Source organism: Bubalus kerabau, chromosome 17, assembly GCF_029407905.1.
Source record: "Bubalus kerabau isolate K-KA32 ecotype Philippines breed swamp buffalo chromosome 17, PCC_UOA_SB_1v2, whole genome shotgun sequence".
NCBI lineage: Eukaryota > Metazoa > Chordata > Mammalia > Artiodactyla > Bovidae > Bubalus > Bubalus kerabau.
The window spans coordinates 26,701,126-26,726,656 of NC_073640.1; the positions used below are offsets into that span (position 1 = coordinate 26,701,126).

General features: G+C 48.1%; 1 protein-coding gene and 1 long non-coding RNA gene across 4 annotated transcripts; one reads left to right on the forward strand and one right to left on the reverse strand.

The window, feature by feature from the left end:
* Window positions 1–8,007: 8,007 nt before the first annotated feature.
* On the reverse strand, window positions 8,008–12,405 carry LOC129631158 (uncharacterized). Its single transcript, XR_008703912.1, has 3 exons — window positions 11,996–12,405; window positions 9,215–9,624; window positions 8,008–8,941 (listed from the first exon to the last, which is right to left on the reverse strand). It is a non-coding gene; the product is annotated as an uncharacterized LOC129631158 (long non-coding RNA).
* On the forward strand, window positions 10,997–17,136 carry IRX6 (iroquois homeobox 6). Of its 3 annotated transcripts, none has more exons than XM_055551974.1 (6): window positions 10,997–11,764; window positions 12,747–13,004; window positions 13,694–13,803; window positions 14,007–14,314; window positions 15,112–15,720; window positions 16,689–17,136. In XM_055551974.1, the coding sequence occupies exons 1-6, from the start codon at window positions 11,720–11,722 to the stop codon at window positions 16,694–16,696; spliced, it is 1,338 nt and encodes a 445-aa protein (XP_055407949.1). In that variant the 5' UTR covers window positions 10,997–11,719; the 3' UTR covers window positions 16,697–17,136. The 3 variants fall into 3 exon arrangements, with proteins under 3 accessions (XP_055407949.1, XP_055407950.1, XP_055407951.1); XM_055551975.1 differs by having other exon boundaries at window positions 16,692–17,136; XM_055551976.1 differs by lacking the exon at window positions 12,747–13,004.
* Window positions 17,137–25,531: the final 8,395 nt, after the last annotated feature.

Sequence of the window (25,531 nt, forward strand, 5' to 3'; positions counted from 1 at the left end):
TCTTAAATGCTGAAGTAGAACTCATCATAAATGCTGCCCTGTGAGTGTGCCTAGCTCTGAAAATAACTAAAGGGGAAAGTTTATTAGACAAGGAGCTCTGAAAAGGGAAAACTAGCAAAAAAGAAAGAAAGCCAATCTCAGCAGATTCTCCTTGTGCTGTTAGCCAGCTGCTGAGTGACATAAATCCTTTTAGAACACGATCCTCCATCAAGAGGTCTCATTCAAATGTCCCATGGACATTAAGAGAAAAAATACTGATCTCTGTACTAAGGAATAATACGCTGGGGTCCAAAGGAGGGATATCTGTGTGCCTTCTGTGTGTAAAGTAGCAAACACTTTTGAGTGGTCACAGTGTACCAGAGAGAGCTATATATGCTTGATCTCATAGTATATTAAATCATCAGAAGAAACTGTGGTAAGCTTGTTATTCTCACTTTCCAAATGGGGGAAATTGAAAAACAGGAATTAAGAAACTTATTCAAGGGACTTCCCTGGCAGTCCAGTGGTAAAGAATCTGCCTTCCCATGCAGCAGATGCAGGTTCGATCCCTGGTCAGGAAAGGAAAACTCCATGGACCCCAGGGCAACTAAGCCTGTGGGCCACAACTGCTGAGCATGAGCATTCTGGAGCCTGTGTCCCACAACTAGAGAAGCGTGAATGCTGCAATGAAGAGCCCAAGACCCAGCAGAGCAACCAAAAAAAATTTTTTTAATTAAAAAAAGGAACTTATTCAAGATAATCATGGCTAGAAAGTGTTGGGGTCACTACATAGGCATCCTGTATATCATGCAATACTATATAAACTGCATATATAATACCTATGGTATAGTACATAGGTTGCCTATATCTAAACCTCCAAGCCCCATGCTATACTGTCATTAATTGTGTGTGTGTGTGTGTGTGAGAGAGAGAGAGAGAGAGAGAGAGAGACAGAGAGAGAGAGGGATTAGGAGATTGCATGTATAGCTTATATTTATATGACTTGTATTAACATAGAAAATTTCTGGAAGGCAGCCAAGAAACTGTTAGGAGTCTGTGCCTCTGGAGAGTGGGGATGAAATAATCAGATGACTTACTTGTCTCTTTGTACCCCCACTACACTGTCTCAGGAATTCATTCAGCTGAAAGTAATAGAAAACCCAATTAACAGAGACTTAGACAAAACCAGTTTGTCTGACATAACCAGAGGTAGTGTTTAATTGGCTCCCTGATAAAGGGGTACTTTTGTGCAGTTATCTTGACCCTTTACTCGCAGTGACTCTCCTTCCTTCCTTTCTTTTTTCCTCCGTAGCCTTTCTCTTCCTCTAGAATCTCTGTGCTTTACCTGTGTACCTTGTTTATTGTCTGACTCTTGCCAGGATATCAGCTCCATGAGGCTGGCGATTTTGTTTTGTTCACAACTGTACCCCCACATCTTAGAATCCTACCCAGTACTGAGTAAGTGCTCAATAAACATTTGTTGAACTAATGAACAAATGAAAGTGGCTGTTCAGACTGAAAAGAGAATATGTGTGCCACATTGCCTCTGGCCTCTCTTATCATGAAAACAAGTGCTTTCTCAGAATCCTCCATGCAAATCTCTTCTATGTTTTATTGGCCAGAATTGGTTCACATGGCATGCTCCTCTCCCTCATTGAAAGGTGCTAGAAATCCATAAGCAAGTAGTTACAACTGTGCATAGTCACCCCAGACAACGTCAGAACATGTTTAGTTAGGAAGAAGCAGGGAGTGGGTATGAGCTAGACAATCAGTCATATCACCCACAGGTAGTACAGCATTTTATCACATGCATATTCTACTTTTTATTTTTTATTTTTCTATTTGTTTTATTTTTTTATTTTTCTTTTTTAAAAATTTTATTTTATATTGGAGCATAGTTGATTAACAATGTTATATAAGTTTCAGGTGTACAGCAAAGTGATTCAGTTTTACATATATATATATATATTTCAAATTATTTTCCCATGTAGGTTATTATGAGTATTGAGCAGAGTTCCCTATGCTATACAATAGGTCCTTATTGGTTATCTATTTAAATATAGTAATATGTACATGTCAGCAACATGGATGGACCTGCAGATTATAATACTAAGTAAAATACATCAGACAGAGAAAGACAAATTTCATATGATATCACTTATATGTGTTATCTAAAAAAAAATTATACAAATGAACTTATTTACAAAGCAGAAATAGACTTAAGACTTAGAGAATGAACTTATGGTTACCAGGGAGGAAGGGTGGGGCAGAGAGATAGATTGAAAGTTTGGGATTGACATGCGCACACTACTATATTTTATATTTTTCTTGAGTACAGATGTCCAGGCCACACTTCAGGCTTGCTCAGAATCTCAGAAGGTGAGGCTGGTCATGTGTACTTTTTAAAAATGCTCAAAAGTCTTCAATCTGCCATCCATGATAAAAAAAAGAACTTTCCAGAGAGTCTGTGCTTATAAAGGTAGCAGAAGAATTTTTAAGTCCTGGAAAAGGAAGCGTGACCTGACTTCTAGAAAGATGTGAGCCCAAGGGACCTTTGTAGATCATGAAACTCAGGCTCTCCATTTTGCAGATGAGTAAACTGAGGCTTCCAGAGGAAAAGAGCCTTCCAGACAAAAGCAGCAGGACCAGGGCTAGATTCCAGCATTGTCTCTCAAACCAGTGCTCTGCTCTGTTAAGCTCTTGGCCATCTTTTCCTCTAACACCAAGTGTTTACAGCCAGGGGAAGACCTTCCAGTTACTCACATTTAACTTTTACAGAGAAACAATCAAGTATCAACTTTCCCTTTCTCCATTAACTGCATAATCTAGAGTAATAAATTAGTCCCCAAGCAAAAAGATGTCCTTAATCCCCACACTGCTTTTCCATATCCCTGTGGTGTATAATGTAAAAGGAGTTTTAGTGGTTAATATCCACTTTCAGCCTTCCCCTTTATATATGTATAAATTTACATTTCATAATTATAGTTGCAGGTTTCCCCTCTGCTCTACCCCCGCCCTTGAGCTGGAGAGTGACACAGGAAATGGTTTATGTTCTCCAGTCTACACTGACAGTCTAATCCCACTCATGTATTTCATGCTGTCTCTGTCAAGTCCATTTTCTCCTGGCCGTGAGATAGACACTGCGCCCAGTGTCTCCATCTCTGCAGGTTCAAAGCAGCATGTGCCTGGAGCTAATGTAGGTATCCCCTCTGAAAGACGCCAGCTTTGGGGTTTCAGAAATGCAGGCAGGAGATCCAAAGTCCTGTTGGTGGATTTATTACTGTTGATTAAATTCTCATACTCAGTGTCATGCCCTGTCATTGCTGTGAGCACTGCAAACTCTCTCTTCTGCGCTCTCTGTTAGAGTAAACCTGAAACATCAGAAAGCTTCCCAGGTGGCTCAGAGGGTAAAGAACCTGCCTGCAATGCAGGAGACAAGGGTTTGATCCCTGGGTTGGAAAGATTCCCTGGAGAAGGGAATGGCAACCCACTCCAGTATCCTTACTTGGGGAGTTTCATGGACAGAGGATACTTAGGCAGAAAGCAGACACATGTATGGCTTTAAAACTGCCAGGGGAAACCTGATAGCAAAACCAAAATGAAAGAGCAAGGTGCCACCTTCCCAGAGATATAAAGAGCTGCTAGGCTACTTCCCAAAGCCTGTATAGAAATCCAAGTTTGGACTTCATGCTTTCTTGCAAAGGGTGCTGGAACCCATGAGAAGACCATGGTTCCAAGGTTGTCTCAAATGCTACTCAGTTATGTGCCCTAAACCAGAGGTTTAATCCCTCTGAACCCTTGTTACTCATCTGTGAAAAGAGAGTAAGAAAACCTCCCCTATTTAACCCTCAGAGTGACTAGGAGAAAAGAAGAAAGAAGAAAGTAAGTAATGGACCTGTAATAGATGTAGCAGGTAATATGGGTAGATTTGAAGCAACTGAGTCACCGAAGCAACAGAGTCACAGCTCAGCAGTGCTCCATCTCCTATTCCCATCAGCCACTATTTATGAGATGTGTTTTCCTAGTCATTTAGACATTATATACAACCCTAGTCATCAGTACATCAGTCAAAGGCAAATGGAAAAACTAACCCCTGAGAATCCAAGGTGTTGGTGTCAATAAGACCAAAACATCCACTTAGGTGCTCCATTTTTTTCATCTCTATGCAGAAAATTGGTATTACATAGACTTTAAAAGGTAGGGGAAGCCAATCACATGCTATAAAAAATTACACAGCAGTTCAGATCATCTGTATGTTAGGGGAGGTGGTTATTTCTTGAAACAGCATCATCTCAGCAAATAAGTATTTAATCAGAAATGTTATTTTCCCCAGATTTTAAAGCCAGAAGTTAGTTCAAACCCCAGATTTTCAGAACTAGCTCTGTTACACTGGGCAAGTTAAGCTCTCTTAGGATCCAACTTCTGTAAAACAAAACAAATGATTTCTAATATCAGGTAGACATCACAACTAAACTGTAAACTCCATAGGGACAGAAATTTTCATCATCTCTTTGAACTAAATTCACAGCCCCTAAGTCAGTGCTCTTAAAAAATAGGAACTCAGTGAATACTTGGCAAAGGAATGAATGAAGGTATAAAGGTTCTTAACTTTATGCCTAGAGTCTTGTGAGCATTCAGTAAATACTAAGCCACTTTCCCAAAGTATTACAGTGCTAGATAAGTGATTTCAGGATGATGCAAATAATATTTAACTCATTTGAATGTAACCTTCATGAGGCAGGGAACTGTTTTGTTCAGTTCTGAATCCTCACCTCCTAGAACCATGCCCAGCATTCAGTAGACACTCAGAAAATGTCTACTGAATAAATGATTTGGGTCTTTCTTCCCAGACAGGCCATGTGCTACTTGAAGGGAAGAATTTTCTTATATTCTCACCCTGACTGTATGTACACAAAAGATATTCAAACATTCAAAGCAGATGAGTTCAGTGGACTATCAGGGGCTCAAGGTTTCTTAGAACCACCACGATCTGCCAATTACATGTAAGTGTCATGAGGGTTATACAGTACTTTTGACTCCAAAGTAATGGAAACATCTTCTATTGCCCTGGAAACTCTTCCTGCAGACAGAATTTTGAGAGAAAATTGCACAAGAAAATACAGTGAAATTTCACAACCTCTGTCACTATGAAAAATGTCATGGAAAAGGATTTTTCTTATAAACAGCAACTTATGAAAGTAATCAGTGCTGGAAAGCTCAAAGATAGATGAAGAAAACAAGAGGAACTGATCCAACAGCTCTGGTTTTATGAATAGACGATTCCACCACCCCACTCATTTGTAAGATTCTCATGAGATCTTTTTTTTACAGCAGGTTATGAATCATCTTCATGATATCTTTAAATGGATGATCAATACTATATTTTCCCATAAAATGTTTGGTTTGAAATCCGATTTTAAGTGCATTAGAGTTTTTGTGCACCGAATGGGTGAATGCCATAATAAATTGTCATCAAATATGAAAGAAATATAGCAGAGATTAATTGCCATATTTATTTATGAGTCTATAAAATACCTAGTGAAAGTCCTGGCACATTTTTGGGATACCAATTTGAACCTTCAGGAAAGTTAAAAGCATTAAAAGAGACTGCAAGGAGATTTATTATCAGAATGTTTTTAATTGCAGACCTAAGCAGACATGCAGGTATTAGAATGGCTATGCCCCTAATGGGCATGTCTCATATGTTTCTCTTTTTTTCCCCCCTTTAAAAATGATATACTTTCCATATTTTTATTGATTTGTGAAGATTTGTCGTAAATTACTCTGGCCGGCACGTGACATCACAAATGGTCCCAGCTTCCCTAAAGTAGTGGGCCCCAGGTGGCACAAAAAAGAAGGCTCCTGGCCAGTTCTAATGCTCAGTTTTAAAAGTAGGAGAAACCACAGTGAAAGAGAAAACTGGCGGAATGCAGCTAATCAGACAAAATGTGTGTGGCTTGAAGCTGCTCGTATTTTAATTGAAGCCTTAAAGTCTACGACATTGAAATACTTTGGGGAGAAGAATGACAAAATAGCATCCTTAATTATGGCCTATTAGCAATGATCCAGTTAGAGAGTTGTATGCAAAAAGGCATAGTCCCTGGCTAGAATCAGAGCCAGCGCCAAATCAGCTCCCTTTCCTACTGGTCTTGGCCATGTAGGTCTGTTCCCTAATTGTACACTCAAAACCACTCTTGGTGGTTTTCCCTGTTGCAAAGGGGAGAAAGTACACAGCATCCTATCCTAGCAAGCCTTTATATGTTGCCTCTTTCAGGTCTTTGTTTTTTACATACATTTTTTTTTTCCCAAAGTCTTTGGCTCCTGGAACTGTTCCCTGGCTTTCAAATCCATACATCTCTTGTTGACTTTCAATTTTAATTCCTTGAGATTCCTTGAACTATCATGAGAAAAATGACAAAGATAAAAATAATGAAGAATCTCTATACATAAAAGCTGCTTTGTAACTGAGAAGTTAATGCACCAATCCCCCCAGTCTACTGATGCAAAAACAAAGATTAAAATATATATATACAAATGTAAATAATTTGGTTGGTAAATAGATATAGATATATATACCGATCCAGGAATCAAACCCTGGTCTCCCAACTATGTATATAGGAGACCGGAGTTCGATCTCTGGCTGGGAAAGAGCCCTTGGAGAAGGAAGTGGCAAACCATTCCAGTATTCTTCCCCGGAGAATTTCATGGACAGAGGAGCCTGGCAGGCTACAGTCCATGGGGTTGCAAAGAGTCAGACACGACTGAGAGACTAATACTTTCATATATATATATATATATATATATATATATATATATATATCTTCCTGACACAGTCACTAACCAAATTGCATTAATTGTTTTATAAACCATCATATAGACATAATCTTGGGTGGATTTTTTTTAGAAGTTTTTGTTGTTGCTGGGATTTTAAATTATTATTCTTATCCATCACAGATGGGTCTGTTTGCCATTTTCTATTTTAATTAATGATCTTCATCAAATTTCTAAAACTCCTAAATTATCACATAAGCTCTTTCATAAAACAAGTTGATATAAAAGCATGTAGTAGAGACTTGAACTAATGTGCTTACTGTGGTGTCCCGTCAGCTATTTCTGGGCTAAATTACATTGTGTTATTCCAGGGCACTACATCTCCAGCTGTATCTGGCTTTATATATGTTTGAAATAAGGTTTTGTGGAAAGACCATAACTGCAGTTCTGTTTCCTCCTCTGTCATCTGCTTGTTTGTGTGATCTGAGGTTTGCTTCCCACTTTTTCAATTTCCTTATCATGAGCCTTAAATAAGATAAAGCAGAGGTGTTTAGGATAGCTCCCAAGAATCTACAAATGCAAAGCTACAATTCTTTAAGTCTGAGTTCAGGTTTGTAACTGGCTTGCTGACACACCAGGATCTCTGCATTGTCTCATTTTTCACTTTATCTAGAAGTTCATTCTTTCTATTTTTATTTCCTAACAAGCAACATCAACACCCTCATCTGGGAATTATTGCCTTTTTATTTTCCTCTCCTGATGCCAGAGTTGCTGCTGACAATATGTATTCAGGCAAGGCAGGGGCTCGCTGTGTTTCACAATCAGATGCCATGCACACTACTTCCGTCAAAACAATTAGTGTTCATTTCGATTTTACTCGGGGAGACCTGTGGTGACTGATCAGTATAAATTATAGATGCACGTGTCCAGATGCACTTGTTCATTCATGCATAGATTTGAGGAGATGTCATCCTTCTCAGTTGAAAAACAGTCACACAAAAAATTCATACTTAAAAAATATAACAGCACATTTTCATCAGTGTTATTTTACCCATATACTCACACATTCCATCTATGATCTGAGACATCTAAAGTTGATTTGGAGCATTTTGCTGTTATCATCCTCTCCCTGTAAAAATCTGTTGTCTTTCTAAATCATTAGGAAATCAGAGATATTTAAAATATTCAAAATAGTACAGTATGATTTATTTTCCTTTTCATGTGTGTGGCACCTGCATTCAGGTTTACTATCAAGACACATCCTTTACTCTGCCTGCTCGAGACCTTCAGTACATTTCAATCAAAGCAACCTGAACTTCAAATAAACAATGTCAGATTAGTACTCTCCCTGCTCCAAAGAGGCCTTTGACTGTTGACTGTTTCAGATTTGTTTTAATGAGCGGTTAGAGGCACTATCAGGGTGTGTGGTATAATACAATAAAAGAATCTGTATCATCTGTATAAAGCAAGGTGGAATGACTCCCTTAAATATAGTTGGGTCTGTATTCGATAGGTTTCTTTACTTGCTTCAGTAAAATTCAATACGGACACACAGACAATTGGGCAGTTCTCCCCAAACTAAATGAGTCAGGGCTGAACAAAGCAATGAAAAGCCAGCACGGTGGAGAGGCTCAGGGCACTTGGCTGTCGATGTGACTGCCTGTCAACAAGTCCGGAAGAGAGCAAATTCCATGGCAGCTTCCCTGAATCACTTTCCAGGAAACACTCCTTTTCACCCGAGGTTTCTGCCAGACAGAGGCTGATACTGGTTGAACCTGATGGTTTGGTTTTGTAATGAGGGCCCCCAAATAATGGGAAAAAGCACACTTCATAGGAACACTTTTAGGGAACCCTACTAAATGCTTAAGGTGGTGACAATCAAATGTCAGTGGCACCAGGTAGACTTGCTTTGGGTGCCGCCTCTCCAGGAAAGCAATGTGAAATCAAGGTCTCCATGCCTGGAAAGAGCAGCCTTCCTCCCCAAGACATTCTCATACCTTAAAGCAACTTTGAACACAATAGAAAGAAAGATGCCTTAACAGAAAAACCGGCTTTTTTGTTTGTTTTCTTTTCTGCAGATGAAGAAAAATGCTGAAGCATTTATAGTCACACCTCCCAATTCACTTCACCACTGTTCTTCCTCCTCTTTTCTTTCTTTTTTTTTTCCAAATCATGTTGCTTTTTTTGAATCCTAGAAAGGGAAGACAAGAGGTAGGCCTGGAGGCCCTGCACACAGCACTGATACCACAGAGATCTTATAAATCACCTGAAAATCAATAAATCCTATATGGTAGTTTCTCCTTTGCAACCAGATTGCCAGGGGACAGAACTAATGCTTTTTCTTCACAACCCTCCCCATTTTTCTGTCATTAAAAAAAAAAATCTTCTTAGGAATGAATGGGCAAACAAAGTTGCTGAGTAAGTATTTCAACTACCTAATTTTATTAGTTTACAATTGACATACCTTCCCTCTGGAAATGTTTGCAATTAATTAATTAGCAGTAATCTTCCCCAAGGGACTAATTTAATGAATTCTCTCCGATTCTTACTTAAAAAAAAAAAAAAAAAGATGTATCCCAGCTGCAAACGTGTAGATGGCTCCAAAGTGCATTTTGAAAAATCAAGGAATCTTATCTATTACGGTGAATTTTTATCACTAAATCAATCTGGCGATAACTGTAATTCTTCTAACTAGGATTTTCCCGGGTTGAACGCAAGGTTTCTCCAAGGTAACGACACGAGGTAGCCGCAGCCAGGAAACCTCGCTGGGTTTGTTCCTATTTGGAATGGATCTGGTGCGCCTGTTAATAATCTCTTAGGCGGTAGAGTCTGCGGTTTGCGGCTTAGTCAAGCTCCGTGCGCGTTCTGCAGAATCTGTAAAGAAAAAAGAAGCCGGTGTCGTTCTTAAGATGTCGCTGACTTCCGGGCCTACTAGTCTCCGCTGAAAGGTGCCTGAGAGGCTCGGGGCCAGGGACCCAGACCTTACCCGTCCCTGGGCTTCCTCCTTGCCTCGCCAGGACCCAGGTCAGAGATCCCGGTTGTTCCTAACCTCCAGGCCCCGCGTTCTTGCGTTTCAGCTAGAAAATAGAGCTAGGCCTTTGAACCACCACCCCCAGTTGCTCTGGGAAGGCGCTGAGAGGGCCTGGGAGAGCGTTTTTGTAAGATGTAAAGCTCGGTGACCCCTCGAGTAACATTCTGAGACAATCTGAGGTGTCTGGCCTGCAAACCTGAAAACCCTAGAGTTCCACTCGGATGCCCGCAGCATCCCTGGAAGACCTCTTCCCACCGGACTAACAACCCCTTTACGCCTCCAGATGTCCTGGGGTTGGAGGCCCCGGGAGGCCGGGGGATTGAGCCTTCAGGAGTCCAGTTTCTCCCGTCCTCGCAAACTGGCGGCCCCTCGCCCTGGGGACACAGCCCCCTCCCAGGCACCAATGAGCTCGTCCGCCATCAGTGCCCCTTTGAGGGCCCCTAGGATGCAGGGGATGGTCAGATCGCTGGGCCCAGCCAGGAGACCCAGAGGAGCTCAGGGAACCGGCCGCCCTCCCCGCGCGCTGAACCGTGGCTCGCCAGCGCCACCCCCAGCGGAGCTCAGCGGCTGCAGCCCGGCCCTAGCGCCTTCGTGCGGCTCCCTGGTCCCCCGTGGACCCAGCGAGCGGCGCGCACGAGGCAGCCAATTCTCGCCTTCCGAGAAGACGCCCAGGAATCTCCGCCTGCCGTCTGCAGATGCCCAGGGGGGTCCGACTTGGCGCCTTTACCCACCCAGTCCGAGGGGGGGATCTGAACTTGACCTGGAGAGGGCGCTATTCGGTCTATTAGAGGACCAGAGAGAAGCAGAGAAACCCTGGGGTCAAGACCCTAGTTAAGACCGGGTCACGGAGATCCTGGATCGAGCTAGAGTCCTAGGGCGGGGAGCCAGGCCCCCGAGGACAAAAGACGGCCGGAACAGTGGATCCACCGACGCTGCCCCCAACGAGCTGGGGGCCAGCGGCGCGAACAAACTTTCCTGCAGCGGAGGTGGGGGCTGGGGGGCCGGGCTGGAAGCTTGTCCCCCGAGCCTCTGCGCTCCTCCACCTGCCAGCATTCCACCTCCACCCAGCCTTCGCCCACCCGTTTCCTCCCCTCCCCCGCGCGCCTCTGTTCACTTAGACTCATCTCTCTCCTCTCCCCTCCTCCTTCTCCCTCTAGCCTTTCTCCCCCACTTTCCTCCTGTTGTTTCTCCTGTCTCTTCTTTTGTATTCTCTCCTCCCTCGCCGCCCGGTGCTTCTCTCCTCCTCCGGGCCGCAGGGGAGGAGGTAGGCGCGCTGCGCCCGGGGCCTGCGCGGCGCGGTGGGAGGCGTTTCTCCTACTTCTCCCGGGTAATTTGGAGAGATTGTACGTGCGCGCGCGCGTGAGCTTAAGGCGAAAAGGGGTAGGATCCTGCGCCAAGCAGAGAGGGTCAGGGTCTTTGACGTTCCTCACCAGCTGCACAAACCTCCCGGAACAAGTCTGAGTGTGGTTAAGAGTGCGCGCGCGCGCACGGGCTGGCTGCGCTTGGCAGGCTTGGTGGCCCGGGGCCCCAGGGCCCGGGGGCCCGCCTGGCGGCCCGGGATTACCGTGACGTCACACTGAGCCTCTGGCCACCTTGGACTGGGGCACCTCGGGAGCCGCACAGCCCCTCACCGCGCCTCACCTGGCCTCGCCTCCGCGCGCTTTTGGGAACCCGCATCCTCTCCCTTCCCCTGCCCATCCATGGGCCCTTCTGTCTTCCGGACCACGCAGGCCGGAGGGGAGCCTTCTGGAGCGCAGGGCTCGGCAGCCGAGCTGCCTTTGGCTCTGCCTCCAGCCACGCCAAGCCGGCGGAGGACCCAGCACTGGGCACCGGCGACCGTGTAAGGAACCGAGGCCGCGGACGGCTGGAGGCGCAGAACCGCCGGGCTGAGGCGGCAACCCGCAAGAGAAGAGGGCGGCGGGGTCACGAACAGTCACAATGTCCTTCCCACACTTTGGACACCCTTACGGCAGTGCTTCCCAGGTAAGAGCCGCCCCCATGGGGGATGGGGGCAGACTGGAAGGAGGGAGTGCCCAGTGCCGGAACCTGCCCGCAAAGCCCTCCTCTCCCACGAGTTCCCAGGGAAGCCAGAGAGAGCAGGAACCTGGGTAGTGTACCGCAGACCCCTCTGACATGCCCCATCCCTGGCAGAGAATGCGCCGCTCCCCCAGGCAAGCTGAAGAATCGTGTGACCCGAAACTTGGGCACTCTGACCTCGCGCTCCGCGAGGTGGGTGGGATCTCGGGAACCTTCCAGACAGGCCTCCTCGCTGTACAGATATCCGAGGTGGCCGGGAGGGTCTCAGACTCTGTCTCACTCTTTTTCTGGGCTCGTTCGTTTGTGATCCTCTGTTCTTTTCCTCTCCCTTCCACGGGTAGGTCCAAACTCTCAGCTTCCGGTTCCTTCGATTTTCCAGATCTGGGTGGGCACTGTGCAGTGACAGGGTGTCCTGGGGAAATTCTGGAGACGCCCACCCCTGTTCAGTTTCTCAGCAGAGAGCCCAAGGACTAGCCCCAGCTTGACCTCTGCCCTGCTTTGTGATCTCGGATAAGCCTCCTATTCTCCGTAGTCCTCATTCCCTATCTATAAAGTGGGGAGAGTGAGACGCGGTCTCTAAGGCAAACTTCAAGTTCGGCCTTGGTAGGATCCTGTGGCTGCGAGGAGGGAGGGTTCACCAGGGAACTGGCCGAGTCTGGCTTTTGTAATTCCGGTTTCAAAACCTTCCCATGACCCGGAGCCCCTGGAACTCTGGAGCTTTAGCAAAGCTTTAAGAGGGTCTATAAAGGCGGTTTGGATAAATGGCGTCTACGGATCATTTCCGTCACAGTCCTCAGGAGAACGCTCAGCACAAGAGGGAATTAAGTTCACATTGAAGGAAGGACTGATCTGGCAGTTCCGCCGCTGGCTCCCGCCAGCCCGAGGCGCCGGTCTCTGACCTCCGGTGCCCCCTCTCTCGCCCCCGTAGTTTCTGGTCTCTGCAAGTTCCAGCGCCACTTGCTGCGAATCCGCCCCGCGCTCGGTCCCAGATGTGGCCTCGGGCTCCACCCCGGCGGCCGCGCTCTGCTGCGCACCCTACGACAGTCGGCTGCTGGGCAGTGCGAGGCCGGAGCTGGGCGCGGCCTTGGGCATCTATGGAACTCCCTACTCGGCCGCTGCAGCTGCCCAGAGCTACCCAGGGTACCTGCCCTACAGCCCCGAGCCGCCGGCGCTGTACGGGGCGCTGGTGAGTACCCGGGGTGGAGCCTGGGTCCGCGCGACAGAACCCACCCGCCTGGGGGCAGGAGCGGCAGGGGCGAAATCCCGTGTGATATTTCCATCTAGGAAAATCTAGGACGTACAGCACCAGTTCGAGGAAAGGAAATGGTTACGATTCTATATAAAGTAAAAAAAAAAAAATCTTTACAACATGTTACAGTTTGTAGAAGTCCATCCTGTTTAGAAAACATCTGTACCTCGATTAATTGTGTGAAGTAGGCAAGTCATCACTAGGCTCAGTGTACAGGTGAGGAATCTAAGGTTCACAGTGGCTTGAATAACCTTACCCAAAGTCACAGAGCTAGAACGAGGCAGAGAATGGCTCCGGAAAGGAAGTAAGAAAGTGCCCCAGCTGTTGGGAGGCAGTTGGGGAGACACAAGTAGTAAGAGTTAAATGACAGCGAATATTGCTTATGCTGCACCAGGAATTCTGCCAAGCATGTTTCTTCAGTAACCTTTAGGCATGATTGTCATCCCATTTACCAAGAGGAAACTGAGGCACAGAGGGGTTAAACAGCTGTGCCCAGGATCACACAGTCAATGCCAGTGGTGGTGCTGCAGTTCTAACCAGACTTGACTCCAGAGTTCACACCCTTAGCAACTCCCCACCCCTCCTCCCCAAATGTAGTCCTTATTTCTTCCCTCCTCCCCCTCCAGAATCCACAGTATGAATTTAAGGAGGCTGCGGGGAACTTTACATCCAGCCTGGCACAACCAGGAGCCTATTATCCCTATGAGCCGACACTGGGGCAGTACCAGTATGAGCGGTAAGGCATGGGGCGTTGGTGGCTGGCATCACAAGTCCTTTCCTCCTCCCCTGCCAAGGTAGGACCAATCCACAGAGCATAGGGTGGGGGGCTGTGGGCTAGGATGGTGAGCAGAACCTCAGTTCCTTCAGGGACAGAGATTGTCTCCTGCCTGCAGCCCCAGGTTCCCAGCCCCAGAACTGTGAGCCAGATTCTCCCCGCAGGTATGGAGCGGTGGAGTTGAGTGGTGCTGGGCGCAGAAAAAACGCCACCCGGGAGACCACTAGCACGCTCAAGGCCTGGCTCAACGAGCACCGCAAGAACCCCTACCCCACCAAGGGCGAGAAGATCATGCTGGCCATCATCACCAAGATGACCCTCACCCAGGTGTCCACCTGGTTCGCCAATGCACGCAGGCGCCTCAAAAAGGAGAACAAGATGACCTGGGCACCCAAGAACAAAGGCGGGGAAGAACGGAAGGAGGAGGGTGGAGCAGAGGAATTGCTGGGCTGCCTAAATGGTGACACCAAAGGTATCCCCTGTCCCAACTTACCTGGGTTTTCCACTCATCAAACAGTTTGATTGGATTTTCACAACAACTGAATGGAGGAGCTTCTGTGGAAGGCTTCCCCTGGTTTCCTTTGACACCTGCAACCCCTGCATGCCTCAGGGCCTTTGCCTGTGCAATCAGTTCCCTTTGCCTGGAATTCCCTACGGAACTGGGAACTGCCTTCTTCCAGACTTGAAAGCACCACCTCCAAAAAGCCTTCCCTGTGCACCCACACCAGCTAGCTTCCCTAATTATTCTCTACCACATGTGCCTACTTTATTTCCTGTGGCATACTTACCCTCTTTGGGATGTCAGCTCCACCAGAGAAAGCCTCCACTGCTGTATTCTCTAAATTCCTAATACTTAAAAGCCTCAATGATGTCTGGCACATAGCTGGTGCTCAGTAAATATTTTCTGAATTAAATAATACACACTAGCCACCACGAGTGTTGACATTGGATAAAAACTGCCCTCTGCTTTTTTAAGGCTGAGAAACTGAGATCCAGGTCTTAGGGAAAGTGTCCATTTCCTTGGGCTATCAAAGCGGAGGGCTCTTCCAAAGGGTAAGAGCAGGTCTAACTAAGGGCGGGAATTCTTTCCCAGCCGCAGGCCCGCAGCGCTGGGACAAGTGTCTGAGGCTCTGTGGCCATCCTGGTGAATTACACCGAGTCTGCCCTGAGTGCAGGGCACATCTTGCTAAAAGCTTCTCCGGGATGGGCACTCTCGAGGATTTCCCTTGGGGCCTGGGGCTTTTCTCACTCGTTCTTGATTTCCCTCAGACGTTACTGCTGGCCAGGAGGCCCGGGGGCTCCGGCTGAGTGACCTGGAAGACCTGGAGGAAGAGGAAGAGGAGGCGGATGAAGAGGAAGCAGTGGCCACAGCTACGGACAGACTGGCTGAGTTCCATAAAGACACTCAGCCGCTGCCAGCGGCGCAATGTGCAGCCGCTCGAGAGAGCCGGCTGGAGCGCAGGGAGTGCAGTCTGGCAGCACCCCGCCTCTCATTCACTGAGCCCCCCAGATCGGGAGAAGCCGACTTCCTCCGGGCGGAGCCAGGAGGCCCCACGTTGACCATGCACTACCCCTGCAGCGAGAAACCACCGCGCATCTGGTCTCTGGCGCACACAGCGGCCGCCAGCGTCGTCGAAGGGGCACCTCCAAACCTGCCCCAGCCACGAAGTCCTGAGCACCATCTGATTCCCGGACAGCCTCCAGGCCCGGGCGCGCGACCCGCGGTCCCCAGAGACTCCGCGTGCCAAGAGTCTCCCCGAGTAGCCAAAGCCTTTGGAAACCCCACGTTCACCCTACAGGGTCTGCCGCTGAACTGTGCGCCGTGCCCGCGGCGGAGGGAGCCGGCGGTGAGGTGCCAGTACCCATCAGGAGCAGAAGGTAGTGGGCCCCCAATGGCTCTGGGCGTGTCTGATCAAAAGACCCCTCCCCTCCCCACCTTCCCTCACCCCACTCCCCGTACCCCAACTCTGGGGTACCCAGCCGCTGCACAGGCTCTCTGCCCAGGTTCAGACGTAGCCTAGCTCAAGTGTGTCTCACGGCATTCCTTGAAACAGAAGTTTAGAGATCAGAGTTCTAGCTCCTGAATCTTCTTAAAACCGAATACTAGATTATGCTAGAATGAGACAGTAACTTACCTAGGAAACACTTAGAAAGTCATTGAGGAGAAGGACAGCTTAGCTCTCTCCAATATTTAGATCTCTCCAGATGTGCCAGGTGGGCACAGTCATGACCCTCCAGCCCAGGCATTCTTGTCCCCTGCCTGCCGTTTGGAGGAGGCCAGCTGGCTCCCCTTATGGTCTTGTACCAAGAGTTTGCTAGGGCTAGGCAGGCACAAGGGCTTTCCCAGAAGTCTCAGGGAAAAGGCCAGATAACTACAGTCTGTTCAAGGCCAGTGCTTAAGGCCAGAAGCTCTCCGTGCAGCCCACTGAAATCCCTAGGGGTGTAGTTCAGGTGAGTGCTGTCTGAGTAGGGCCCTCTTACCAAGCTGGGTAGGACTGCCAATCAGCTGTCTCCTGCACCTGGCTGGTTCACTGGTTCACTGGCTGTGTTGGGTTGGAAGGGAATTTCACCCCACAAAGGGACATTCCCAAAGCATTTGGAAGCCTCCAGCAATTACCATCAGATTCTGCTCTTTGAAGTCATTTCTCTCAGGATTAACTACTAGCTTAGAAAATTGGGTTACACTGTTATTTGAACTTCTACCTAACAGGGTCCAAATGTTACCTCTGGCAAGCAAATTGCCTGTAGACCTTGGATTCCCTTGGGATGAGACACCACCGACCTTGGATTTCCTAGGAATAGCCCCTGAGTGGCCTTCGGGTTTTAATCAACCTTTCCTCTCTCAGCAGGTTAGCGCAATGGCTGCGATTAGCAGAAGCATCCTGGAAATAAGCCCTGCTTTTTGGAACTCACCTCCACACTAAGAAGCTAAGAGACCTCACCAGGGTCTGGGGCTCTCACTTCGCCTAAGAGACAGACACACAGAAATACTCCGAATGGCCCTCCTGGCACGCAGAGGAGGGGAGTGGCTGGCAGAGGACCGTCTTTTCAGATCCCCAGAGGAGGTGGAAGGGCACCTTGGGGAAGGTCAAGTGGGAAGGCTGGGCGAGTGTGCCCAGGGCACTCAGCTCAGCACTCTAGTCTGCCTCTGCCCTCTGGATTCAGGTCTCAAGCCACTCCCTCTCCTGTTCACTCACCCCATCACCCTCACTTTGTAACTTCAATGCTGACCTGGCTCCTAAGGACCACGCGTGTCTCCTCCCCTTTCTCACTCTTTGTGTTCTTAAAAATAATCCACCGAACCCAAGCTGTGTGGCCTGTTTGCAACTGGGGAGCTCAGTGAGGTCGGGGTGGTAGGGAGGAGGGCATGCGGTCAGGGGTTCTGGAGACAGGGCAGCATGGGCTGCAGATTTCAGTCCCATTTGTAGCTGGGAGAGAAACTGACAAGATAATGGCCAAGGCCCACAAAACTTTGCGGACGCTCCCGGCCGATTCCGAGGAGTTGGAGGTGGGAAACGAGTGCACAGCTTGGGGTTGGGGCAGGAAAAGGGAGAGGGGAGCTGTCCGGATATTTGGGTAGAAGCTGGATTTGTTTCGTATTTGAGTTTTAAGTTTCTTGGGAGGAAGAGCAATGGGGGTCCGCTCGGCAATGTCTGGGCCCGCTCCACCCCTCTGACCCAACGGCCAAGTCGGACAGCTTGCCCGGTCGATTAGAGGCGAGAAGAGGGCACCCTTCCCGTTTAATCAAGTGTCAGCAAACACTTCCGGTACGGGCCAACCAATGGGAGCCGATGAGCGGGGAAAGCGGCTTTGTCCCCGGAGTGAACAGCGTCCAGACTAGGGCTGTGGAGTGCGGAGGGGCGGAGGTGAGAGCCCTGAGTTCGTTTCCCGGCCCAGTGGCTTCGGCTTTAGCCCGGGAGTGCGTTCGCCGCTGTGCGCGAGGAAAGAGACAGGAGAACCCGGGATGGTGCCCTAGTGGGAGGTCCGGGGAGCCGATGGGGACGGGGAGCCGATGGAGACGGGGAGGCGGAGGTGGGGCGGGGGCTGCTGGGGTGTGCGCCTAGGGGCCCTGTCTCCACTGCAGGGCTCCAGCCCCTCCGGCCGTGGCTGGGTGACAGCCTTTCAGACCAGCGCGGTGCCAGCAGACTGGTCACTGAAGTCTGGGACAGGAAGGATCTGCAACCTTGCGAGGAGATTTTAAGAACCTTGGAGGCTGCAGAGAGGAAAAGTGGATGTTTAAAAAATCAAGGGGAACAGGCCACCTGCCCGCGCCCCACTCTGCCTTTTCTATAGAATAGTCAGAGATAATGAATTACAAAAGCACAAACCCCTTCCTCAGATGAGGAAACTGAGGCCAAATGACAGGGACTGACTCAGGGTCATAGAGAACCCGTGGTGAAGATAAATCTAACTCTCCACTCAGCGTCCAAGGCCCCCTTTGGCTCTGACTCCTCCCCCTCTTCCTCTGGGAACCCCTCCCTGCCTTCTTTTTGCTCCTGGGTGACAGCTGCTCTTACCCCCAGCCTCTCCGGGGCCCTCCAGTCGCCCTCACTGTCCGGAGGCTTAGGGTCCGGGAAATTAAACTGCGAAAAGATAAACATTATTTCCAGTCGGCTTTGCAGGATTAACGCTTGTAATAAAGAGCATTAGCTAGAGGTTTCTTTCAAGGCACTTTCGACCCCACCCCCTCCTAGGGGGCCAGGTAAACCCACCCCCACCCACCCCAGCCCCACCCCACCGCCAGGCTGCCGAAACTAGTTCCCAGGGCCTCCAGTTGGAAGTGGGGCACCAGCTAGCCATTCTGTGGAGGGGAGAGGCACGGTAGCATCACATGGGGTCAGATTTCCAGATGGGAAACTGAATGCCAGAGAGAAGAGACTCACCTAAATCAAGGTCATGTGACTGAACTGGGACTAGGATGCAGAGTGTAGGGAGAATGGTAGTGGGCAGAGGGTTTACCTGCACCCTGCCTCCAGTCATGGAGCTTTTATAGGACCCTGAACCTCAGAAAACAAGGTCCAGGTACCATCCAGGACCTCATCTACAGGATCCAGCCTCTCCCTACCTCCCACAACCCAGAGCAGGAGCCTGTAGCCCAGGCTTGTCCCAAAGATCTGGGACTGGTTGGCTGGAGTGTGAGAAGGGCTGGAGTATGAGAGGGGCCATAAAGAGTAGCCTTCAATCCCAGGAAATGGCTTGGCCACCTCAATCCCGTTGCATTGCATGCTCAGTTGTGTCCTACTCTTTGCAATCCCATGGACTACAACCTGCCAGGCTCCTCTGTCCATGGGATTTTTCTAGGCAAGAATACTGGAGTGGCTTGCCATGCCCTCCTCCAAGAGATCTTCCCAACCCAGGGGTCGAACCCACCTCTCCTGTGTCTCCTGAATTAGCAGGCAGATTCTTTACCACTGAGCCACCTGGGAAGCCCATTACTCTCTCGATATGTGGCCGTGGACAAGCCCTTTGCCCTCTCTTAGTTTCCCCTGCAGTCAAGTATGGAGATAATCTAGTTCTCCATCCTTGTGCTCAGTGTTCCCTGTAGAGCTGATGGTCGGCTCCAAGAGTACAGCCAAAAGCCTGAGAATGGCGAGTCTGAGCCTGCGATCCCAGCCTCCGGCCCCCAGCAGCAATCTGTTCCCACTATCTCTGCCCCCACTGAGAGCCTCCTGCAAATCTCCCAATATAATCTCCCAGAATCATATTTTGAATACTGTTTTGATTAAACGCCTGAGCAAGGGGAGGGGGGATGCAACCCGGCTGTCCTTGGCTGAGCCTGCTGGGGCCTGCAGACAGCTGGCCTGTGAGCCCTGCAAAGTGAGCGACGGTCAAGGCAGCAAGGTGACGTTCTTAGGCTTGGAGAGACTCTAGGCAGGTCTCTCCAAACTCCCTTGATGACAAATGTGCTTCTTCCCTTGGCTGGGGAGCAACCACCAGAGGACTGGGTAGAGAGAGGCTGAGCCAAGGGAGCCGTAGCACTTAAGTGCCTTCTTCCTTTATTGATTCCTTTCCGGCCAGTAGTCATGACATTGGCATGGGACTCACTAGATGACCTCTATGATCACTTTTGGCTGCAACATCCTATGACCCTGGTAATGATGATAAGAGCTTATAAAGCCCTTTCCATGTGCCAGACTCAGTGCCATGTCCTTTAAATGCACTGACTCATTTATACGTTGCAAGAGTCCCAGGAACCTTTGTATTTTCTAGTATGTCCCATCTACTCAATGAAAAAAAATGAAGCTCAGGGAAGTAAAATTCCTTGATGTCAGTTATCCAGTTAGCAAGTAAAGAAGTCAGACCCTGAGTACGGCTGATTCTTAAGTGAAAGGTGAAAATTAGTTGCTTGGTCATGTCTGACTCTTTGCAACTCCATGGACTATAGCCCACCAGGCTCCTCTGTCCATGGAATTCTCCAGGCAAGAATACTGGAGTGGGTAGTCATTCCCTTCTTCAGGGGATCTTCCCAACCCAAGGATCGAACCCAAGTCTCCCACATTGCAGGCAGATTCCTTATCATCTGAACCACCAGCGAAGCCCCTTAACCACCAAGTTCTACTGTCAGTGCATTTTCTTGTTTTAAAATTCTTTTATTGTATTATGAATAAGAGCCTTGTCTCTGACAGTCTGTCTATGAGTGTTATCTGTTGCCTCTGGAGCTCCAGGTTGCCCTGCTTCCTTCTCAGTAATGTCCAATGGAAAAGGACTTTCAGTGCTTCCTGGACCTGCCCCCACATCCTGGCCAAGAGCATCCCCACCCCTTTCCCACTGCCCACCTTTCCCTGGGTCAAGACTGTCTGAGACACCCCTGGTCAGTGTTTGCTAAAATATAGCCTGTGGATCTCCACTATTGCAATCAGACCATGATTAAAGGACCTCGCTGAGAGGTGGGCTGGAAGATTTGCTTATGTGACAAGCACCCTAAGTAGCCTGAGGGGCCTCTGACCTGAGTAGTAGTGGCTGACCCTCAAGTGGCCAGACCCTAAGTTCAGCCTGAGGCTTTAAAATGCCTGTTGTTGGCCAAGAGTAAATCACATCCCAGTAACAGGTGCAAATATTCCCTCCAGGATTTAATCTGGATTCACATGCAATCGCCTCATCTGGTTCAGCTCCCCACCCCCCATCCTGAAGCTCAAAGATTAGTTGTTATCAGAGGAGGAGGAGGTGACCTGGGAGACGAACTTGCCTCCCCCAGCAGTCTAATGACTAACTAGGGTTCCAGCGTTGGAAGCATCTTTGGAGCTCCCAGCACCTCTTCGTGTAAGAGAGTTCTGCCTGCTGTCCAGAATCCTTACATATTCAAGAAAAGTCAATACCACAAAGGGAAGATTGTATCTTAAGCAAACAAAAGAAGTGATGGAGGGGGTGAGTCTCTCACTGTCTCCTGTTGCAGCCTTGGCTGCAATAAAAGGTTCTTTCTTTTTTGAACCAATTTTTTTTTCTCCACATCCCTCCTGAAATCAATCTCTTGAACCAGTGAGTCTTACTCTTCTCCACAATTCCAGGTTCTTTGTCCTACCCTGTATGGCTTCTTTCCCTTGCCCTCTCAGTGGGATCTGCTTGGCCCTTACTCTGAGATCAGAGTAAGAATGGAGCCCAACGGCTGTCTCCCAGTTATATGGTGGAAGACCCCCTCCATTGGCATGATTTGCATTAAATACTAAGTTGGAAAGTGTGGTTTTGAATTATGGTGTTGGAAAAGACTCTTGAGAGTTCCTTAGACAGCAAGCAGATCCAACCAGTCCATCCTAAAAGAAATCAGCCCTGAACATTCATTGGAAGGACTGATGTTGAAGCTGAAACTCCAATACTTTGGCCACCTGATGCAAAGAGCTGACTCATTTGAAAAGACCCTGATGCTGGGAAAGATTGAAGGCAGGGGGAGAAGGGGACGACAGAGGATGAGATGGTTGGATGGCATCACTGACCGGGAGTTGGCGATGGACAGGGAGGCCTGGCATGTTGCAGTCCATGGGGTCACAAAGAGTCAGACACAACTGAGTGACTGAACTGAAACTGAAACTGGAGAGGGTGGAGAGGCAGTGACCTGAGTCCTTGAGCAAGTCACCAAAAGCCTCTGAGATTCAGCTTTCTCCTGGTAGGTTGAAATCACATTGAACCATATGGCTCTTTCACAATTTCTCTAGCTGCCATGGAAACAAAGATGTAGGTCAGTGTTACTTAAATTTTGGTCAGTGCAAATCAATGCCCTGATTTTTGCCAAGAGTTGGAGAGATGTTAAAGACATGCTAGCACCAAACAGAGGTTTCTCCTTTGTGAATTGGAGGATTCAAAGAAAGTTGAAGAGGGACTCTTTGGGTCACGCTGAGATTCAGCATTAGTTAATGCCACGATCAGCTCACATCAAGGCTGGTACACATTCAACTGTTTGGTGAGTTAATCTGTATTAATGTGAAGGGTGATTATTATTTATGAGATCATCAGAGACGGAGGTCTTCCCTCATTGCCTGGGACTGTCTCCAAATTCCAACTTGGCTTTATTTAGAGTCTTAGACAGCCTACCTTAGCACAATAATGCCAACAATGATAATGATGATGAGGCTAGAGTATTTGTTCTCAACCCTGGGGGTGCATAAAATCAGCCAGGAAAGTGTTTTGTTTTGTTTTGATTTTTTGTACCAATATCCAAGCTGTGTGTGCCAAGTCACTTCAATCATGTCCAGCTCTTTGCAATCTTATGGACTGTAGCCCTCCAGGCTCCTATGTTCATGGGATTTTCCAGGCAAGAATACTGGAGTGGGTTGCTATGCCCTCCTCCAAGGGATCTTCCCGACCCAGGGATCGAACTCCTGTCTCTTAACATCTTCTGCATTGGCCAGCAGCTTCTTTACCACTAGAGCCACCTGGGAAGCTATACCCCGGACCAACTAAATTCCACCTCTAGGGGTAGGCCCGCACAGTAATTTTGAATTTCAGTAATTCCAATGTACAGCCAAGATTGAGAATCGGTGAACTACAACAAGGCTGTTTCTCTTTCTAGGCCCAGCATCTTTTAGAACGGTTTAGCAGAAAAAGTTGACGAGCCTCTAGTTGCTCCCTAGACCCTATGGACTTCATGTTTTCCCCAGGATAAAATGAGGTATAACAGTTAGATTTTTCTATTTTGTTTATGAAGGAGCTCAGAGATGGATGTAATCTGGGACATCAGTGGCCAGTGTCAAGCCAGGGAGACCTTCTTGAGCCTTGCTCATCTCATATCCCAGCTGCCTGCACATAGAGCGGAAGGTCCTAGGCACATGAGCCAAGTCATGCCTGGGACAGCTCAGAGGTGGCTCTGAGCAGGGTTGGGAGCCCTTTGGAAGTGTTTCTTGGTGTTCCAATCATGTACTGCAGAGGGAAAAATCTCCTTCGAACTTAGTGGCTCAACAGTCACTGATTTTGCCCATGGATCTGACATGTGGGCAGTGTTTAGCGGGAATGATTTGTTTCTGGTCCATGAGGTGTTAGTAGATGCAGCTTGACTGAAATTGGAGGATCCACTTCCAAGGAGGATGTGGGGTTCCAGCCCCTGCATAAGTTTCCATCCACCCCATGGGCCGCTTGAGTTTCCTTACATTATGGCAGCCGGGTTTGGAGAGCAAGTGTTCCAAGAGGCCTGGGACAAGCTGCAGGGTTTCTTATGACCCATCCTCAGAAGTCACATGATGTCACTTCCACTGTATTCTGTTGGTTTAGCAAGTCACTAAAGTTTGTCTGGAGTCAGGAGGAGAGGAATTCAACTCTACCATTTAATGGGAGGAGTAGCATAGAGTTCATAGTAGAGAGCTGGACCATAAAGAAGGCTGAGCGCTGAAGAATTGGTACTTTTAAATTGTGGTCCTGGAGAAGACACTTGAGAGTCCCTTGGACAGCAAGGAGATCAAACCAGTCAATCCTAAAGGAAATCAATCTTGAATATTCATTGGAAGGACTGATGCTGAATCTGAAGCTCCAATACTGTGGCTACCTTGATGCGAACAGCTGACTCATTGGAAAAGACCCTGATGCTGGGAAATATTGGGGGCGGGAAGAGAAGACAACAGAGGATGAGATGGTTGGATGGCATCATCAATTCAATGGACATGAGTTTGTGCAAACTCTGGGAGATAGTGAAGGGCAAGAAAGCCTGGCATGCTGCAGTTCAAGGGGTCACAGAGTCAAACACGACTTAGTGACTGAATAATAACAAACAATCTTTACCCAAATTGGGATCATTGCTGAAGGTACAGTTCTGAATGTACTTGCAGAGTTTATTATTCTCCCATTCAACTTGTGGATTTGGGGTTCTGTCTTAGTCAGCTAAGGCTGCCATAACAAAATACCACAGCCTGAGTGGCTTTACCAACAGACATTTATTTTCTCACAATTCCAGTCTGGGAAGTTCACGACCAAGGTGCAAGCCAATCTGGTTTCTAGTGAGAGCTTTCTTCTTGGCTCACAGATGGCCACTGTATCATGGTACCCTCTCATGGTGGAAAGGGAGAATGCTGGTGTTTCTTCCTCTACTTACAAGGGCACCAGTCCTGTAGGATTGGGGGCCTACCCTTATGGCCTCATTTGACCTTTATCACCTCTGCACAGGCCCCATCTTCAAATACAGTCCCACTCAGGTTGAGGGCTTCAACATAGGGGTTCTGGAGGGCCATAAACATTTAGCTCAGTTTAGCAGACCCTAACCAAGAACCCAAGTTAAACAAGTCCAGTTAGGAAGTAGGTGACTGAGAAAAGGGTGCTGACTCTCTGACCAATGATCTATGCCAGCCACTAGCCAAAGAGATGCTGGTTGGGGCAGGCATCTAGCCGCCAATCATATTCCCCCATCAACATCCTGCCCTGGTGATCATGTCTGCAGCCTTGATGGGGAAGAAGCAGCCAGTAACATATATTCAAGAACCATTAAGTCTCTGGCACCACATATAATTTCATAACACTCTATAAAGGAAGAAACTGAGTTTTAAGAAGCAAAGTCCTGGGACTTCTCTGGTGATCCAGTGGTTAAGAATCTACCTTCCAATGCAGGGGGTATGGGTTCGATCCCTGGTCAGGGGACTGAGATCTCACATGCTGTGGGGCAATTAAGCCCTCATGCTTCAACTAGAAAGCCTGTGTGCTACAACTAGAGAGCCTGCATGCTGCAACAGAGATCCAGCGCAACCAAAATTTCAAAATTAATTAAATAAAGCAAAACACACACACACACACAAAAGCAAAGTCCTTTTTCCAAGGTGCCACATCTGTAAAATGACAGAGTTGGGGTTCCAACCCAGGTGTGTGTGACCCCCAAAGTCCATGCCATCCTTCAAGGGAAGAGAGAAGGAGGCTGAGTGCCTCCATTCTAAGATCATGCTGGGAGCAAAGTGATAAGAACATGACTTCTAAAAGCCGACCTATGAGTTTAAATCCCAGCTCTGCAATTTACAGTTTTTGCCACCTGAGGCAAATGGCATAACCTGTCTGGACCTCAGTTTGCTCATCTCTAAAATAGGAATTATAATAGTGCCTGCCTCATTGGACTGTGGTGAAGATGAAAGAGTTAATATGTAAAGCATTAGAATCGTGTACCTGGTCAATAGTACGCATTATGTAAATTGCTACCTGCAACTTCTTTTCCTATGACTGTACCCCTGTGGTCCCTGCCTCCCCAGGGAATCTTGAAATCACTGTCCCCACCCCCGCCTGCCCTGTTCCT

Coding starts and splice junctions, on each gene's coding strand:
- IRX6 (XM_055551974.1), top strand. CDS start 11,720: ATGTCCTTCCCACACTTTGGACACCCTTACGGCAGTGCTTCCCAG. Junction 13,005..13,693: donor CGGCGCTGTACGGGGCGCTG/GTGAGTACCCGG, acceptor CTCCCCCTCCAG/AATCCACAGTATGAATTTAA. Junction 14,315..15,111: donor CCTAAATGGTGACACCAAAG/GTATCCCCTGTC, acceptor GATTTCCCTCAG/ACGTTACTGCTGGCCAGGAG.